This window comes from Oncorhynchus keta, chromosome 32 (assembly GCF_023373465.1).
Source record: "Oncorhynchus keta strain PuntledgeMale-10-30-2019 chromosome 32, Oket_V2, whole genome shotgun sequence".
NCBI classification, from domain to species: domain Eukaryota; kingdom Metazoa; phylum Chordata; class Actinopteri; order Salmoniformes; family Salmonidae; genus Oncorhynchus; species Oncorhynchus keta.
The window spans coordinates 20,976,527-20,995,504 of record NC_068452.1 but is presented as its reverse complement, the minus strand read 5'-3'; the positions used below and the strand labels follow the sequence as shown (position 1 = coordinate 20,995,504).

The 18,978-nt window shown below is 48.0% G+C and overlaps 1 protein-coding gene across 2 annotated transcripts in view; it reads left to right on the top strand.

The window, feature by feature from the left end:
* The window catches only part of LOC118376278 (zinc finger protein 385C), a 215,372-nt gene that overhangs the window by 145,026 nt on the left and 51,368 nt on the right, over positions 1 to 18,978 (top strand). The window contains exon 1 of one of the 2 annotated variants that reach the window (XM_035762979.2): positions 1,388 to 1,938. The exons of the other annotated variant lie outside the window; for it this stretch is intronic. Coding sequence (XP_035618872.1) covers positions 1,929 to 1,938 — 10 coding nt within the window. The 5' untranslated portion in view covers positions 1,388 to 1,928. Of the gene's footprint in view, positions 1 to 1,387; positions 1,939 to 18,978 lie in introns of those variants that run through there. 2 annotated transcript variants of the gene reach the window in all.

Genomic DNA, 18,978 nt, shown 5'->3' with positions numbered 1-18,978 from the left:
CCCTCAGTCCAGTGGGGTTCTGGGTGAGGATTATTAGGCCATGGTCGGCGGCGAGGGTGGATTATCCCAGGACGCGAGGGGGAGGAACTATGACATTAATGGAGTGGGGTCCACGTCCCGAGCCGGAACCGCTACCATGGACAGACACCCACCCGGACCCTCCCTATGGTTGTGAGGTGCGTCCGGGAGTCCGCACCTTATGGGGAGGGGGGGGGGGTTCTGTCACGCCTTGGTCATTGTATTTTGTGTTTTCGTTATATATTTGTTCAGGCCAGGGTGTGACATGGGTTTATTGTGTTGTCGTACTGTAGGCATTGGAATTGTGGTTGATTAGGGGTGTGTCTAGTTTAGGCTTGGCTGCCTGAGGCGGTTCTCAATCAGAGTCAGGTGATTCTTGTTGTCTTTGATTGGGAACCATATTTAGGTAGCCGGGGTTTCGCTGTGTATTTCGTGGGTGATTGTTCCTGTCTCTGTGTAGTTGTTCACCAGACAGGCTGTATTTTGTATTTATTAAGTTATTGCATGTATCGTCATTTGTTTCATTAAAGACATGAGTAACCACCACGCTGCATTTCGGTCCGACTCTCTTTCGACGAACGAACGCCGTTACACACACATACACATTGCATATCAGTCACTCCTTCTAAAACCTCACAGAAATACCCCCCTTACACACACACACACACACACACACACACACACACACACACACACACACACACACACACACACACACACACACACACACACACACACACACACACACACACATACAGAGCAGCCAGTTTCCCTCAAAGCGTATCTTTAATAGCTTTAAAAGTCCTCTGCTGCCTCTCTCTCTTTGTACAGTCAGTCAGTCTAGTTTTATACTAGCTGCTGCTGGCTGGCTGGCAGCAGAATCACTCCTCACTATCCTCACTTATCCGTGTGTGTGTGTGTGTGTGTGTGTGTGTGTGTGTGTGTGTGTGTGTGTGTGTGTGTGTGTGTGTGTGTGTGTGTGTGTGTGTGTGTGTGTGTGTGTGTGTGTGTGTGTGTGTGTGTGTGTACGTGTGTGTGTGTGTGTGTGTGCGTGTGTGTGTGTACGTGTGTGTGTGTCCATCTCTCTCTTTCTCACTCTCATGCTCGTGCTCTCTCTCTCCTTCTCTTCCTCTCTCCTCCTCTCTCTATCTCTCCATCTTTGTCCATCAATTTAAGGGTCAGGGTTCAACCCAGGTATCCATGAAGTGTTGGACTACAGGGGTGGAGTAGTCAACCTATTCCAAATAGTGCTCCCTTACTGTATTTTTCACCGTTTAGCCACTCAATGGGCTGTCTGGTGTGGCTGTAATTGTGTGATTGATGCATATCAATTATCACCTTGACCTGGCTCCTCCCTCCATCTGGGAGAGTGACATTACTCTTGTAGCCGTTATCACGGAACCGTTATCTAAGAGACAATATGCGTTATGAGGACTGTTAAAATAACACCATCTTATTTTCCCATCTGCGCTGTCCGCTCAGGTTTAACGTCGTCCAGCTGAGCAAGAAATAGAGAGCGAGCGAGAGAGAGAGGAGGAGGGGGGGGGGGGAGCAACACCTCATCTCTCCATTCCCCTTCCCTCGCCTCCTTCGGGCCACACAGAGCAGCAGATCAATATGGGGTTTAATTGAGGAGCATGTGTATTATTCTTCTGAGTTGCAGTAGTTGGGATCTGTTGGGATTTGACCCCGAGGAAGAAAAGGATTTCAAAGAGAGAGCGACAGAGACTTGGAAATAGGACAGAATATATAGCAGTCGCTTCTTTTAGTTGTGTTTGTTTAAACTCCCGGAGCGGAGCATATGATACTTGTGCGTCGTTGCATGCACTTATTTTCTGGGGATACCGCGTAATATTTACGCGCTGTGAAACACCGAGCTGGAGCGACGTCTATTCGGTCCTGGACGCACGATGCTGATCGGTAAGTCTGGAGCTTTTTACCTTGTATTCAGAAACCGCGCTGATGTGGTTTCGAGGGTCCGCTGTCCATTCTTTCATTTCTGGAGACGTGTAGCACACGGTCGGGCGCCTAGAACACATGACTCAAGCACTGTCGGTTTAGCCCTTTTAAACATATGTGAATTTTATATAAAATATGACAACGTTTTATAGAAATATAGCTTTGTAAGTTGTACGCACTAGCGGAAAGACCAGTGCGCAGTTGAATTCTCAAATATGAATGAGGGACAGTCACATTCAGACGCAGATTAATGTGCAGTGTTGGGTGGTAATTGTAGCCTACGGCATTTCTTTGTTGATTTATTCTTCTGAACTACACAAGTGGAGTATTTGTCTTGCCAGACCATTGGAAGTGTAGGATACCGCCGCTACCCGAAGATTACGCACAATGATCCCGTAAAATCTCCTTCAAGTTCGGAGTTGTGTGTTGTGGATCATCAGTGACGTTATGCAAATATGTATTCCTTCTATTTACAGTTCAAATGTAAGTTTTCTTTAATACGATATTACATGCTGTCGAAAGTAGGCGACCGGTCATTTTTGGGACAAAATCTTAGGCTAGGAATGAATCCCCTTTTTTGGAATGATGAGATATTTATATTTGAACATTTCTCATGTGATTTATCTTCAAGGACGAATCCAGTGTATGCCAAACTTTATATTCAACAAATATGAATGTATCTGCTGTTTTGATGTTGAGCTTGATTTGATCTCACCTCAACTTGACGGGTGCGTAGGCTATCGGTGTCAGACCTGTGAAAACTTGAATTAAATATTTACAGAAACCGCTTCTCTAATGCATTTGAAAAGCCACGCGGCTACTTGTTGGTTAAATATAATAACGTCATTATTCATGTTAGACCTTAGAAACGAAATCTGAAAGTGAATGATTGCCTTGTTAAAACGCGGTCCTCTCCGGGATTCTGCTTCTTCAATGATGGGGGGGTCTCGACGAATCATGGTTCACAATAGACTTTCCGTGGTATAGGCTATTGCAATAGGTTCATCCATTTCGTTTATATTGTCAATAGTAATTCATTTGACATCTTACGTTTTGTAATTTAAGATATAGATTTAGTACATATCTATCGATTGTCTGCATAGGATTGAGGATTGTTCCTTTGAGAAAGACAGAGGCTACTCAATAGACAGGAATTTATTGATCAACACACACGGGTCAATTTGCATTATGGGTTATATCACACCATTAAGCAAAATCACTAAATCCTATTATAGATCAGCCATGGCCTGCCCTCTATACATAGGAGCCACCTGTCCTCTATACATAGGAGCCACCTGCCCTCTATACATAGGAACCACCTGTCCTCTATACATAGGAGCCACCTGCCCTCTATACATAGGAACCACCTGTCTTCTATACATAGGAGCCACCTGCCCTCTATACATAGGAACCACCTGTCCTCTATACATAGGAGCCACCTGCCCTCTATACATAGGAACCACCTGTCCTCTATACATAGGAGCCACCTGTCCTCTATACATAGGAGCCACCTGTCCTCTATACATAGGAGCCACCTGCCCTCTATACATAGGAGCCACCTGTCCTCTATACATAGGAGCCACCTGCCCTCTATATATAGGAGCCACCTGTCCTCTATACATAGGAGCCACCTGCCCTCTATACATAGGAACCAAGGAGATAATGATGACAATACGAATAGAATGTGCAATAGATAGCTTATATAGTATAGGCCTATTTTCTACCAGTACCCCCCCTGATAGGCCAAGGTTACAGGAACCTTGCAGCAACCTTGATTGGTTGTCTTACTGCTCTCCTCTGGATCTCATCACAGTTGCCTCTGAGAAACTGAAACAAGATGTATGACCCTATCAGTCCACTCTGAAATGGAGGACTTTGCCGTTTGCTCTATACGTGATCCTGCAACCCATGACAACGTCGAGGCAGTCTGTGTATTGGTAGTGTGGTTGAGAGGGGTGTGAGAGAGAGGACAGACAGATGTACTGCATGGCCGAGACTACACTAACCTAACACTGCTCTGCTGCCATTTTACTTCCCTGCCAGAGTCACTACTGGAATGGAAGTGTCCTATATGACATCAACTCTGTCTCTGCATATATCAGGCATGGAGGCCATCTTTCCAACTTAGAGAGAGAGAGGGAGACAGAAAGAGAGAGACACACACAGACACAGACACAGACACACACACACACACACACACACACACACACACACACACACACACACACACACACACACACACACACACACACACACACACACACACACACACACACACACACACACACACACACACAGGGCCCCCTCCAGGGATGATGGATAAGCCTTTAACTGAGATTGCGGGGTGCTCTCAGATCCCAGAGCTAGCTCTTAAAATGACTTCGGTAAAAAACACTGATGAGTCGTGCAAATGGTTTCCATTAGCATTTCTCCAGGTCTTTATTCCTGTTCGTAATGTCTTCCTGGCAGGCCTACAGGGGAGAAAGATGCATGTGAGGCACAAAGCTGCCAATGAGATGTATGGTGGAGTATTTAGGAGGTCTATTTTACTGTTCTGTTCTCACCTAGACCCTCACCACTAGCATCGGTCAAGCCATAAACTGAGATCACCCCACCCATCAGACTGTGTTGCATAAAAACGCAGTCACTTTTCAGACACAGTTTGGTGGGGGACAGCGGGATCTCACACACACGCACGCACGCACACGCACGCACGCACGCACGCACGCACGCACGCACGCACGCACGCACGCACGCGCACGCACGCACGCACGCACACACACACACACACACACACACACACACACACACACACACACACACACACACACACACACACACACACACACACACACACACACACACAGGGAGGGAGGGGGGGAGACCTTGCCTCTAACAACTGACCCTCACTCCACCCCTTCCTTACCTGTTCTCCCACCTTACCCCCAGGCTGCAGAAGCCCTGATTATAGCCCTGCCTGTCTGTGCCTTTGGGAGGAGACTCTTTCCTTTCTTCTCCTCGGCTGCTCTTATCTGTGGGATCAGGGAAACGGGAGGAAGCTGAAAGGACAGGCTTAATCTGTGGTAAACAGGGGCCCAGACCTAGGCTAGGGGTAATTACAGGGGGGTAGGGTTACCCTCTGGATGGATGGATGTGTGGGTGGGTGGGTGGGTGGGAAGGTATAAATGCTTACTTACAAACCCTTAACCAACAATGCAGTTTTAAGAAAATGCCAACAAAAAAGTAAGAGATAAGAATAACAAATAATTCAAGAGCAGCAGTAAATAACAATAGCAGGGCTATATACAGGGGGTACCTGTACAGAGTCTATGTGCGGGGGCACCGGTGTCGAGGTGCCCCCGCACAAATCCATGTCATTTTCAGTGTTATTGTAATCCACAGTACACACATTTTACATTTACATTTGAGTCATTTAGCAGACACTCTTATCCAGAATGACTTACAGTTAGTGCATTCATAAGTGCATTTAAAAGCCTTGTGCTTTACACAATCATGGCTATAGACAGTGATACGACCTATGGACACTTCCAGGCATGGGCTACTTGTGTTCCATAGTCCAGTCCATTCTGCTGTATTGAGGCCATTCTGTTCTGTTCCCAGGCAGGCGGTGTGGAAGGCCAGTCTGTCTGTAGCGTTGGGTAATTGCATGGTTGTTTGATGTCCCCAGGTGTTCATGGTGTAAATCAGTGGAGCTAATTAAAAAGGCTGTGTTGTTGGACTGACGAAAAAGAAACGAGTTTGTCTGAATGCCATAGTTCACTTCGCACCAACTTCCCTCTCCGAGCTCTCACATCGTCATACTTCACATACTAACATCACAGGGTATGTGACGCGGTATTTGTGGCATGTATGGCTGTGTGTCTATGTCTTTGAGACGGTGTGTGTGTGTGTGTGTGTGTGTGTGTGTGTGTGTGTGTGTGTGTGTGTGTGTGTGTGTGTGTGTGTGTGTGTGTGTGTGTGTGTGTGTGTGTGTGTGTGTGTGTGTGTGTGTGTGTGTGTGTGTGTGTGTGTGTGTGTGTAGTAAGGCAGCCGTGGACATTTCGTTTGCTGCTCCTGGACAGGTACAGAGGCAGAGACGGGCGTGATGGATGGATTTTCTGGACCTCCCATCTCCTCCTCCATCCCTCATGGTTGCCTTGGCAGTGGCAGCTCTCCTGTTCTTTGTGACTTAACCCAGCTCCACCTGCCTTGTAGGGCCAGCACACTATGCACACAGAGAGATAAACTATACAGGAAACATCCTACCTCACCCCCTATGCTATTCCACCTCCTGATCTCCCAACCCTCCTACACACACACACACACACACACACACACACACACACACACACACACACACACACACACACACACACACACACACACACACACACACACACACACACACACACACACACACATACACATACACACACACACACACACACACACACACACACACACACATTATGTTCCTCTATCCTCTTGGTGACATTTCCTTTCAAAATTATATTTTCCCTAACCCTTACCATAATCCTAACCTTAACCCTAATTCTAAGCCTATGTCTTACCCTAACCCTAACCCGTACCCTAACCCTAATTCGAACCCTAACCCTAAACCTAACCCCCAAGTTTAAAATAGCCTTTGTCCTCAAGGGGATGTGGGAAATGTCGCCACGAGGGACAATTTTCCTTGATTTACTATCTTTATTGGGACATTTGGGGATTTTAGGTCCCCACAAGGATAAAAGAACCAACCAAGGCACACACACACACACACTTTATCTCTCTCTCTCACACACACACATAAACCTGGCTATCCTACCTCCCTCACCCCAGGGGCCTTGCCCTGCTCTGTATGCCTCATGGTTGTGTATGGACAGGTGGTGAGCTGGGTAGGAGCTGATTCCCAACCCCCTTTATCCAGTAAGAGCCCCCAGGTCCAGGTGTTGCTCTCTCTCTGTATCTACTGCCTGGCTGCGTCTCTGTCATCCCTCCGAACATGACACAGAGTTACTTACCTTGTTAGTCCCAGCAGAGATGCATGCTAGGTGATGTTTTCCTATGCTTTGATGGATCTGGGGGGATGGTGGTGGGCTTAACGGATTGTATAGTTCAGTCAACTAATGATATGTGTCTACCTGGCCCTGCAGGGGCTTTAAAGCCAGGCCATGTTCTCGCTCTAATTTTCTCTTCTAATTGAGTGTTTCTTAGTGTTGTTTAGTGTGTCAGACATCTGTATGTACACCCTTGGTGTGTGTGTGTGTGTGTGTGTGTGTGTGTGTGTGTGTGTGTGTGTGTGTGTGTGTGTGTGTGTGTGTGTGTGTGTGTGTGTGTGTGTGTGTGTGTGTGTGTGTGTGTGTGTGTGTGTGTGTCAGCCTCTCTAGCCCGGGTCCACTGCGGGGAGTGACAGTCATTACAGTGAAGTGCCAGTGGGGTCTTGATTGGCCTGCCTGCTGAATTGACGTGATGATGGCTGTGTGTTTGGGGCTGGGGGGGGGGCTTATATGGGTGGCCCAGCAGGGGATCTGACAACATAAAAAATGTTCCCTGGAACAACACTGCTGGGTGCTGAACAGCAAAGCCAGGCCACTTTAGCCCCTTATTCTCCAAGGCTAAAAATGATAAACAACTCAGCCTATTATTGTGTGTGTGTCGTGCGTATAGGCTACACTTTCATTTGTGTTGTCAGCTTGTGTGTGTGTGTCTGTGGCATGTACATTTTCGTTTCCGTTATATGCCTTAGTGTGTGTCTGTGTGTGCACAACCTCTTGCCAGCTGCTGTCTCCTGGAGGCAGCTTGCTCTTTTAAAGTGAAGAGGGGGACTCGTCCTCCACTTGACTTTGAGACCTTTAGTTAGAGGAGGAACAGAGAGGACAGACCTTAACAACAGACACAAGCCAAGAGAAGAGGAGAAATAAGGACAAGAGAGAGAGAAGAGAGAGAAGAGAGAGAGAGAGAGAGAGAGAGAGAGAGAGAGAGAGAGAGAGAGAGAGAGAGAGAGAGAGAGAGAGAGAGAGAGAGAGAGAGAGAGAGAGAGAGAGAGAGAGAGAGAGAGAGAGAGAGAGAGAGAGAGAGAGAGAGAGAGAGAGAGAGAGAGAGAGAGAGAGAGAGAGAGAGTTGGTAAAGGAGATTTAAAAAGAGGTGAAAGAAGGAAGGCGCATTTCTCGTTCATTCTCTTCCAATGTGTTTCCTGGTCATCACACCAGGCAGTCTAACTTCCCTAACCCTTAAAGAATGGGTTGTGGCTCGCAAAACAACAAACATAATTGATTTTACCATCAAAACCAGGGAGGGCATTCATCACAACAATGTGATTCTCTCTCAGGCACTGATCTGGAATACTCCAGGGTCCACTTCACAAAATAGAGTGCAGCGTGTGTAAAGGATGGTAGCCACCAGTATGCATAGACACACTGGATATGTCCCAAATTGCATCCTATTCCCGATATAGTGCACTACTTTTGGCCAGAGCCTAATGGTCCCTGGTCAAAAGTAGTGCACTACATAGGGAATAGGGTGCCATTTGGGATGCAACCACTGGTGGATCTGTTTGCTTTGTTAGCCGTTTGGCTGCTCACCTCAGTCTGCCTGTACTGGCTCTGTAATCTCAGGAGTATTTATTTAACAGCCCACTGCACACTGGATTAATTAGACCTGCAGTGAATTAAATGCTTTGCCCTGGTCCTCTACCCACACACACACTACCCAGCTAGCGCATAATGTTCTGATAACCATATGTTTCTTAGAGCTTGGTGAGAGCATGGTTGTCCTATGGTTATTTTGCATACAACCTTTACACAATGTTCTGGGAAAGGTGCCAGGATATCCAGCTAGCACATAACGTTCTGAGAACCATATAGTTCTTATTTGGGAGTTTCAGTACTCCAGGATAACTTTTTTTCTGCGTGTTTCCTCATGGTTTTATTTGAAGTGTTGTTCAGAGAACATTTCGAAAACGTTATTCTGTTGGAAAAGTTTTGTACTTCAGCGTAACATTCTCAGGTTCTCGTGGTTCTATTTAAAGTCATGTCACTCACTGTTCAGAGGACATTAAGAAAATGTTGTGGGAAAATGTCAGTACTTCAGTAATGTTTTCTGCAGGTTTCGTTATGGTTCTATTTAAAGTCATGTTGTCAAAACATTAAAAACTTTCCATAAAAACCACAAAACATTAAAGTTCAAAGAACGTTATTTAAAACATATAGATTCCGTTCTCAGCATGAACAAAATTCTTGTTAAATGTGTTCAGGTGTGTTGGCCATGCCCACACACCTGATCTTAATGAATGCTTGTTTCCTTTGAGAACAGACAACCATTGGTTCATATCTCACTGGGTTACAAAAAAAGAGTTTGCATGATTAATGCCTAAGCAAATTAATTTGTGCTTGGAGTTCAAAACAGTTAGCTTAGGTGAAGGTAATTCAATAATACTTATGATATCTGTTCTCAGAACGATGAACAAACCTCCAAGAAAACATTCTCAAATCCTCCCTTCAACTTAACATTTGTGTTCCCAGAACAGTCCAAATTTTCACTTCCATTCTCAGAATATATATTCTTTTAAATACAGTTTTACCAGTCAGGAAACCTATGGCTTCGTTCCCAGAACCAATAGGAAACAAAACAACGTATGTTCCCATAACTTACAAGGAACCAAATGTGTTAGCCTGGAAACATCCTCTGACACACATGCAAACTAATGATGGGGGTTGAGTCAAAAGCAGGTGCAAGTGAAACGTTTTAATAAAATAAAACAAAACCAAGAACACAACACTAACATGAGGCATAACACCGATACACAAGAAAAATACCAGATATGGGAGATTGACATAAAGGGGAGGAAATGAGGAAGTTAATTGAGTCCAGATGTGAATCGTAATGATTCACAGGTGCACATATTGATGCGTGCCAGGTGTGCGTAATGATGGTATTGTGGTTAGTATTCTGGCGATGCCGGAGGGGAATAGGAGGAGCAGATGTGACAGTACACACCACCCCCCAGTATGACGCCGACGAGGACGAAGAGCGGGTCTGTCCGGGTGGCAAAGGTGGAAATCACGGATGATGTTGGGGTCCAGAATATCCTCCACCGGAACCCAACACTGCTCCTCTGGGCCATACCCCTCCCAGTCCACCAGATACTGGAGCCGACCCCCACTATGTCGGGAGTCCAGTAAGGATCTGACGGCGTACACCGGGCCCCCCCTCAATGTTCAGGGGGGGTGGGTCATGGGGACAGCATCAGGTAGGGGACCAGGAACCACCGGCCTGAGAAGGGAGACATGAAAAGAGGGTGAGATACAATAGTGACTGGGTAATTGTAACCTGTGTCACCTCATTGACCCTCCGGAGAACCTTGAACGGCCCCACAAACCAGGGGCTCAGTTTCTTGCAGGGCAGGTGGAGTGGGAGGTTCCTAGTAGAGAGCCAGGCGCGATCCCCAGGATGGAACAAAGGGGTCTCACTACGGTGATGGTCTGTCTGCTCCTTCTGACGACGGCGCGCTGGAGTCTCGTGTGCATTGTTCCACACCTCCTCCACGTTCCGGAACCACTCATCTACCACAGGAACCATGGGGCCAGGGCCGGCTGGAAAACCAAAACACACTGGAAGGGGGTCAACCCAGTGGAGGAATGACGTGGAGTTCTGTGCGTACTCTGCACGAGGACGGAAACGTGTCCACTCACCCTGCCGGTCCTGACAGTGACTCCTCAGGAACCTCCCCAGCTCCTGATTCATCCTCTCCACCTGCCCGTTAGCCTGAGGCCGATACCCAGATGTGAGGCTAACCGTGACCCCAAGCTTCTCCAAGAAGGTCCTCCATACTCGGGATGTGAATTGGGGGCCACGGTCCGAGACGATGTCCTCCGTAAGGCCATAATGCCAGAAAACCTGTTGGAAGAGTGCCTCAGCAACCTGGAGAGCAGTGGGAAGAACAGGAAGAGTGATTCATCGACATGACTTGGAGACTATCCACTTCCACCAGAATGGTGGTGAAACCATCAGAAGGGGGAAGATCAGTAACAAAGTCAATGGATAGATGGGATCAAGGTCGCTGAGGCACGGAAAGCCGCGGGAGCTTCCCTGCCGGAGCGTTCCAGGGGGACTTGGTTTGAGCACAAACGGAACATGAGTTGACATACCGCATAATATCCTGCACCAAGGTGGGCCACCAGTATTTCTCAGAGATGGATTAGGCGATAGGTCAGCGTGAAGTAAAACCTGGTGAAGAAGAGGGCCCATCTGGCGTGGCATGGATTCAGTCTCCTCACTGTCCGTATGTACTCAAGGTTCCGATGGTCGGTGAGGATGATGAATGCCAACTTCAGCGCCAAGAGCCCCCGATCGGCGACGTCGTAATTCCTGTGGGGGACAGTTTCTTGTAGAAAAAAGCACAAGCATACAATTTCAGTGGATCCCCATGTCCTTGTGACAAACTGCCCCGACACCCACCTCTGTTGCGTCTACCTCAATCACAAAAGGCAGCATGGGATCTGGTTGATTTAGCAAGGGGGCGGAGGTGAAACGCCCCTTGAGGAGAAGAAAGGCCTCGTTGGCTGCTGGAGACCAAACCAACCTATGAGGAGCGAAGTGAGGGTGGTGGCTACGGTGCTGAATCTCCTGATGAAGCGGCGGTAAAAGTTGGCAAATCCCAAAAACCATTGTAACCCCTTGGTGGTTGGGACTGGCCACGACCTTACCGCATCTACCTTCTTGTCCTCCATCCTCACTCCCTGAGGGTTGATTTGGTAGCCCAAGAAGGAGACTGCCTTGATGAATAGGTGGTTAGCCAAGAGCCGTTCCAGGACTGCTCGAACGTGAGTGTTGTGATCTTCCAGGTTCGTTGACAAGATCAGGATGTCATCGATGTACACAATCACCTGACATCCAAGCATGTCCCTGAACACCTCGTTGACGAATGCCTGGAACACTGACGGAGCATTGGCTAAGCCAAAGGGCATAACCAAGTACTCATAGTGACCAGACGTCATGCTGAACGCCGTCTTCCACTCATCCCCCACCCGGATGCGAATGAGATTGTAGGCACTCCACAGGTCCAGTTTGGTGAAGAACCGGGCCCCGCGGGGCTGCTCGATGGCAGACGGCACCAGCAGGAGAGGGTACCGATACTTTGTGGTCATTGAATTCACGGTAATCGATACAGGGACGATCCTGATATTCCTCCGGGATGTTGAGCTAGAGGGAAACCACAGGACTCTCAACAGATGTGGAACCACAGGGGACAGGAAAGCAGGTCTTCTGGCATCCTCGACCATGAGATGGTAGGGTTATGGCGCTGAAGCCAAGGTAGGCCGAGGATGATCCTGTGAACTGGTGCACTGGTGATGAAGGGGATGTTTTCCTGGTGATTGGGCTCCACGGTGAGGGTGAGTGGTTGGGTGATGTATGGGACGGTTCCAGATCCTAGAGGAGGCAAGGGTTTGATCCATAAAGCTCCGTGCGGTGCCGGAATCCACTAAAGCTGTAGACACAGGGCATGAGGGACAGTCAGCCAGAGTGATGGTACTAGAAAGAGTCTAACAGGAAGAGCAGTAGATGGAATACTCACTCCTGATCTAGGGGATGTAACATCACGTGACTGTCCCTCTGCTCTAGTGGATCCCGGATTCTGAAGTAACGGACACCGCTGGCGCTTGTGCCCTCCCTGGCCACAGTACAGACAGAGCCCCAGCTGTATCCACATGCATCGTTCCGCCGCGGGAAGGCGAGGGACTCCTACCTCCATTGGTTCACTTGCCAAAGGAGGGAGAGAAGTGATGGAAATGCCGAGGTTTCCAGAGGAGGTTATCCAAACGGATGGCCATCGTAATGTGCTGCCCCTAGGGCGAGGTTGTTCCGTCTGGACCTCTTCATGCAGACCTCTTCTAAATAACGTGCTGAGCGCCGGCTCATTCCAGCCACTGGAAGCTGCTATACCGGAAGGTAAGCGCATACTCAGCAGCCATCTGATTCCCCTGCTGGAGCTGAAGCAGACACTCACCTCCCTCTCTGCCATCTGCGAGATGATTGAAAATACATTTAAACAGAGTCATGAACCCCTCATAAGACTCAAGCTCTTCCTCCTTCCCAGACGGCCGTAGCCCATTCCAATGCCCGTCCAGTCATCAGAGAAATAACCGTGGCAACCTTAGACCTCTCGGTGGTGGGGGCTCCCATCTGACGTGCGAAATAGAGGGAGCACTGAAGACGGAAGCCAAGGCATTTAGATGTTGTCCAGTCATATTTCTCCAGGAGGGATAGATGGGCATCGCTGACCTGAGCGGGTTGCTGAATGTGCTGGTGTGCTGACTCGTTGGGTAGACTGGCTCTAGAATATCCTCCGCTGTTGGGACATGGTAGACTGCGGAGAACGTCTTCCGTGGCAGTCCCCAGTTGAGCCAGCTGATCACGGTGTTGACGACGAAGGTCACCTTGTCCATCGATCGTCTGGGAGGAGTCCGGTTGTCCTGCAGCTTCCATATTTTGAGTTGCTATTGTGTAATGATGGGGTGGTGAGTCGGAAGCAGGTGCAACGTTTAATAAAACACCAAGAACACAACATTAACATGAGGCATAACGCAGATACACAAGAAAAATACCAGATATGGGAGAGGGACATAAAGGGGAGGAAATGATGACAGTAATGGAGTCCAGGTGTGAATCGTAATGATTCACAGGTGTGCGTAATGATGAGTGCCAGGTGTGCGTAATGATGAATCCCAGGGCGGGTGGTTAGTATTCTGACGACGTCGTACGCCAGAGGGGAGGAGGAGGACCAGGAGCAGACGTGTCACAAACATACACACATAAACAGTACATGGAGGTTTATCAACCTTGCTATGATGATCAGTCATACTGTTTCAACCCAGGTAAAATATAGTCCAACTGCAGCGCTATTAGACAGGGACAGAAGCAGTCAGTGTGAGCGGCTTTGAACTTTTCTGTCTCAACCTCAGGGGCTCTCAAGCCGCAGGTTCAAATTAAGAAGAGCGAAAGAGGGAACGGAGAAAATCGTGCAGAAGGGAAAAAAATAAAGGGTGTACTGTAGAAAAGAGAGGAGAACAGTGTGGATGTACAGTAGGCTCTCATTGGGATCCGCATTTCTCCTTTGTTATTATTTAGCTGTATAAATAGCAATAGAAAGAGCCTACGTCAGCCACTGTAAGGCTGACTGACGCATGTGTCTTTCCTTGAGGAGTTTCTCCACCTTCCTTCCTTCCATATCTCTCAGGTCTGGAGAGCCTGGGTGACTCAGTGGCATTGAAAAAGCCTAATGACGACATGGAGACTAGTGTTGGAATTCTATTATAGTTCCTGAGCAACCAGTCCCTCACTCTCAACACTCTTTATGTATCTTCCTTTTCAAACTACCTGTCTCGCTCTCCTCTTCTTCTTTCTGTCTCTCATTTTCACCCTGCATTCCTTCCCCTCTATCTCCAACATCTGTGTGTCTCTCTCTCTCTCTCTGCCCATCATAGCCGTGGGAAGTCGTTTGGGGTGGGCGTGCTGCGATTTTATTTTTAGATGACAGGAGTGAGAGGGCCTGGACAAATATTTTTGCCCGTGATGCAAATGGCTATATCGGTTCACTAATACAGGACTATTAAAGGCCCATTGCATTACTTTTGTGAGAAAAAAACCCAAATGTATATATCTTTTTTAATATATATCTTTTTCTTCTCCCTAATTTTCAGGAGGTCCTGCAGCCCCCTCAGAACCCATTTTTCCCGTGACTATGCTCCCCCTCCCACTTTCTCTGAGGGCCTCAGAGGAAATATCCAGTCTCTGTGTATGCTGATTTCTGCAGCGCTGGCTGCCATTCTGCACATTAGCGTGTGACAATGGTTCTCTTTGAAGTGGGTTATCCTAGCGCCTAGTGCGGCTCCCAGCCTCCCAGTCCAGCCCAGCGCTGCTGTCTGCCTGCCTGCTGCAGAAATGTGCCAGCCAACTCACTATGCAGACAGAGCCAGCTGTTAGCATGGGCACTGGCAGACAATGCACTGTATACGTGTACACACACACACACACACACACACACAAACACACACTGTATCACCTCATGTGCACTCTAAACAATCACACACCTGCACATGCTTTAAACACATACCAATTTTCACACATCCTCAACACAGGGACACACACACACATTCTGTGCCAGATAAGAGCCACTCCCATCCATCAGTTCCTCTATCAACACTCCATCCATCTTTCTCTCTGTCTGGCTCTGTCTTCTCTCTCTCTCTCTCTCTCTCTCTCTCTCTCTCTCTCTCTCTCTCTCTCTCTCTCTCTCCCCCACTCCTCTCTCTCTCTATAGTCCAATCTGAAGGCGTAGTAAAGCTGCTTCTTTCATTGGAGTAAATGCCTTTTATCCCAGCTCCCTTATGAGCAAGCTGATAAGGAATGCCTTTTATCCAAAGCATATAGGCTTTTTTCAATACTGTTTGTGTGTGTGTGTGTGTGTGTGTGTGTGTGTGTGTGTGTGTGTGTGTGTGTGTGTGTGTGTGTGTGTGTGTGTGTGTGTGTGTGTGTGTGTGTGTGTGTGTGTGTGTGTGTGTGTGTGTGTGTGTGTGTGTGTTCAAACATGCAGAGTTTATTTAAGCATGTGAATGTTTTTTTTATGCCATTTATGTGAGATTATCTCATGCATGTGTGTAGATCACGTAGACACACACACACACACAGAAGAAAAACATGCGACCCAGGGCGGCAGAAACCTTGCTGGTTATTGCAATTTTAACGTGACATTTCTGTGATTACACATAATCCTATGAGGACAGTTGCGATTAAGTGGGGCTAGGTAATCATCTCACTCCCTCACTTCTGGTGTGTGTGTGTGTGTGTGTGTGTGTGTGTGTGTGTGTGTGTGTGTGTGTGTGTGTGTGTGTGTGTGTGTGTGTGTGTGTGTGTGTGTGTGTGTGTGTGTGTGTGTGTGTGTGTGTGTGTGTGTGTGTGTGTGTGTGGTGTGTGTGTATGCATGCATACGTGTGTCTGTGTGCCTGTGTATGATTGCTCATGCTTGCGTGTGTGTTGTGAAGGAGGTTGTCTCGGGAATTGATTAAGACTGTGGAGTGGATTTGTTGGCGGGCACAGTAGATTATCCTTGGCTGTGTTTGACTCAGTAGCTGTGTAAACTAAGCCCTGTCCAACCGACAGACTCCTGTCTCCTCTCTCCCACAGCTTTTTTAGATTCAATTTAGGATCCCCATTAACCGACGTCAGCTGCTAGTCTTCATGGGGTCCGACACATAACGAAAAAGACATTACAGACTAAAATACTTTACACTTGACATACATTTGAAAACATGACCGGAGACGTTACAGCTCGGTCCGCTCGGGGAGAGGCTTCTTGTTTTATTTGTTTCCTCAAGATAATGTTGCTGTTTGCTTCAGTCATTTGAGATGGGAGCTCCATGTGATCATGGCTCTGTATAACACTGTGCGTTGCCTCGAATTCGTTCTGGATTTGGGGACTGTGAAGAGACCCCTGGTAGCATGTCCTCTCTCCCACAGCAAAGATATTGACAGGCGTTGGATGGCCTCTGATGAGGTGTGATGATTCAAATGGAACAACAACACACACACTGTTTTGCGGTAGGAAGTGTGAGACTGATTCTAGATTTGACAGGTCAGCCTTTATTGGCATCTCCCCTGTTTCCTGATGTATGTTTCCTTTTTTCTCTGAGACATTGATTTCTAAGTAGCTTTTTTTCATCCTACAGTTCCTGGGTCAGTCTCAGTGTAGTGATTCTCATGGTGTCCTGTGTCCTTGGCCCCAGGATTCATGCATTGTGTTGCGTTGTGTACTGCGTTCTTGCTCTCTGTGTGACTGTGTGTCTGTGACAGAGAGCAGGGCAGAGCCTGGTAATGCAATATAATATCATGTAATAGGTTCGAGCTCTGCTCTGGCCTGGTTTGGAGGTCTGCTCTGTGTGGTACCGTTCCACATCAGTTCCCCCTCTGAAGGGAAGTCTGGAGGAATGAGACGTAGGCTACAGCCCGACCCTGCCCAGCCAGCTGCCCCCGAGTGTACCCACTCTGCTCTGACAACCCCCCCCCCCCCACCACCACCACCGGCGTACCTCCAGCACTGAACCCCACACAGAGCCCTAGGCACAGTTGCACCACTGTGCCTGCAGCCCTAGGAGAACATTAGGGAAACTGCGAGAGTTGTTGGACCCAGTGTAACACAAAAAAAATCCTCCCCCGCCCCCCCCCCCCCGGTGTTTTTTCCATGAGGCTGATGATTCTATTCAGGAGGAATGGTAGAATAGTAGAAAGGGGCTGATGGAACTCAACGAGGGTGAAGTGTACAATGTTGCATCTGTTCAACCTCTGGTGGTTTGACCCCAGCAGACATTTACCCAGACAGAACATCTAACAGAGAGAGAGAGGAGTGAATTCATCAATGAGGGGAGATTGTGATCACACAAACCCCATGTGCCCCTGCCATCCCCCATCCACCTGTTAAAATCAGCAGCTCATTATTACAATCAAATCCACGGTTTGTTCTTTCTGCAATATCAAAATTGTGCCAAGCTGCTGTGGCTTTGTGCTTTTGGTGTGTGTGTTTGTGTGTGTGTGTGCGTTTGGGTTTGAATTGGTGGGTGGGGGTATTTAAGGAGATACAGTGGTATAGATGACCACATGGTTCCAGACCCAGATCACACCTTAGAATATTGTGTTTGTGCTTGGAGACAGCTGGCTTAGTATCCGTCTCGACCCAGACATCATCCCAGGCATCTTCAGATGAATCAACAGAGTGAGTCAGAGGTCATGACAGGGATAATCATTAAGGGTAGGGTCAAGACAAACAGAGAAGGCCGTTCTGTAACAGAAAGAAGTGGATTGTAGTAATAGGATGTTGAAGTTAATAGATGTCGTTGCCGTGCTAGTCTTATAGAGATTGCAGAGTGAACCTGGGCTTTATAGTAGTATCTCTCTCTCTCTCTGTGTGTGTGTGTGTGTGTGTGTGTGTGTGTGTGTGTGTGTGTGTGTGTGTGTGTGTGTGTGTGTGTGTGTGTGTGTGTGTGTGTGTGTGTGTGTGTGTGTGTGTGTGTGTGTGTGTGTGTGTGTGTGTGTGTGTGTGTGTGTGTGTGCGTGCAAGCGCACGTGTGTGTCCGACCCCCAGCCATTTAGTCCAGTCCAGATTAACCCCTTTAATCCCCTTTGTCTCGGGAGACCACCGGGCGGGGCCAGTCTGATCAGGTTTAGTCTGGAGTAGGTGAAGTTTACTGTCAAAGGTTATGGACGATTGGCTGTGCTGTGACACTCCAGTGTTACGCCATCTTCTTTACCACACTGTACCTGTATCATGGTAGTGTGTGTCTCGTTAAAGGAGAACATACTGCCACATAGTTACATGTCCTGTATCTGTCTGTAGCCTTTACCTCTGTTACAGTTTCCCTCTGTCTGTCCAGTCCCCTAGGGAGTCAGTCTAAGATTACACAGGATGAGGACTTAATCTACCGTGTGTGTGTGTGTCCCTCCCAATGACCCCCAAGCTCATTCTCCATCTCTTCATTCCATCGTATTCCCTTGCTCCCCTGGTAGGGGGCACTATTTGACGCTTGCGAACACTCCAGTGGCTTTCAATTGGGATTTATGTCCCTTTGAAATCTGCAAAGGCCTCCGTGGCTGAACAGGAGAGAGGGAGAATAGAGAGGGAGAGCAAGAGATGGAGAAGGAAAGGAGAGAGACGGAGCGTTTTGTAGTTGGTTTCTCAGCTCTGTGGTTCCACTCTATTCCTCCGGAATCTGAGGGGACAGCTCACTATATCATTCAGCTGTTTGTTATTTTGTCTAACCAAGGAGTGGGCTGCTGAAGGGACAACGTGTCTATCTACCTCCCCCACTGCCTGAAGGTGAATCCCATGCATCACTCGGAGTGTGTGTGTGTGTCTCTCTCGCTCTCTCTCTCCCTCGCTCTCTCTCTCCCGCTCCCGCTCCCCATCTCATGCTCTCTCTCTCTCTCTCGCTCTCTCTCTCCCTCGCTCTCTCT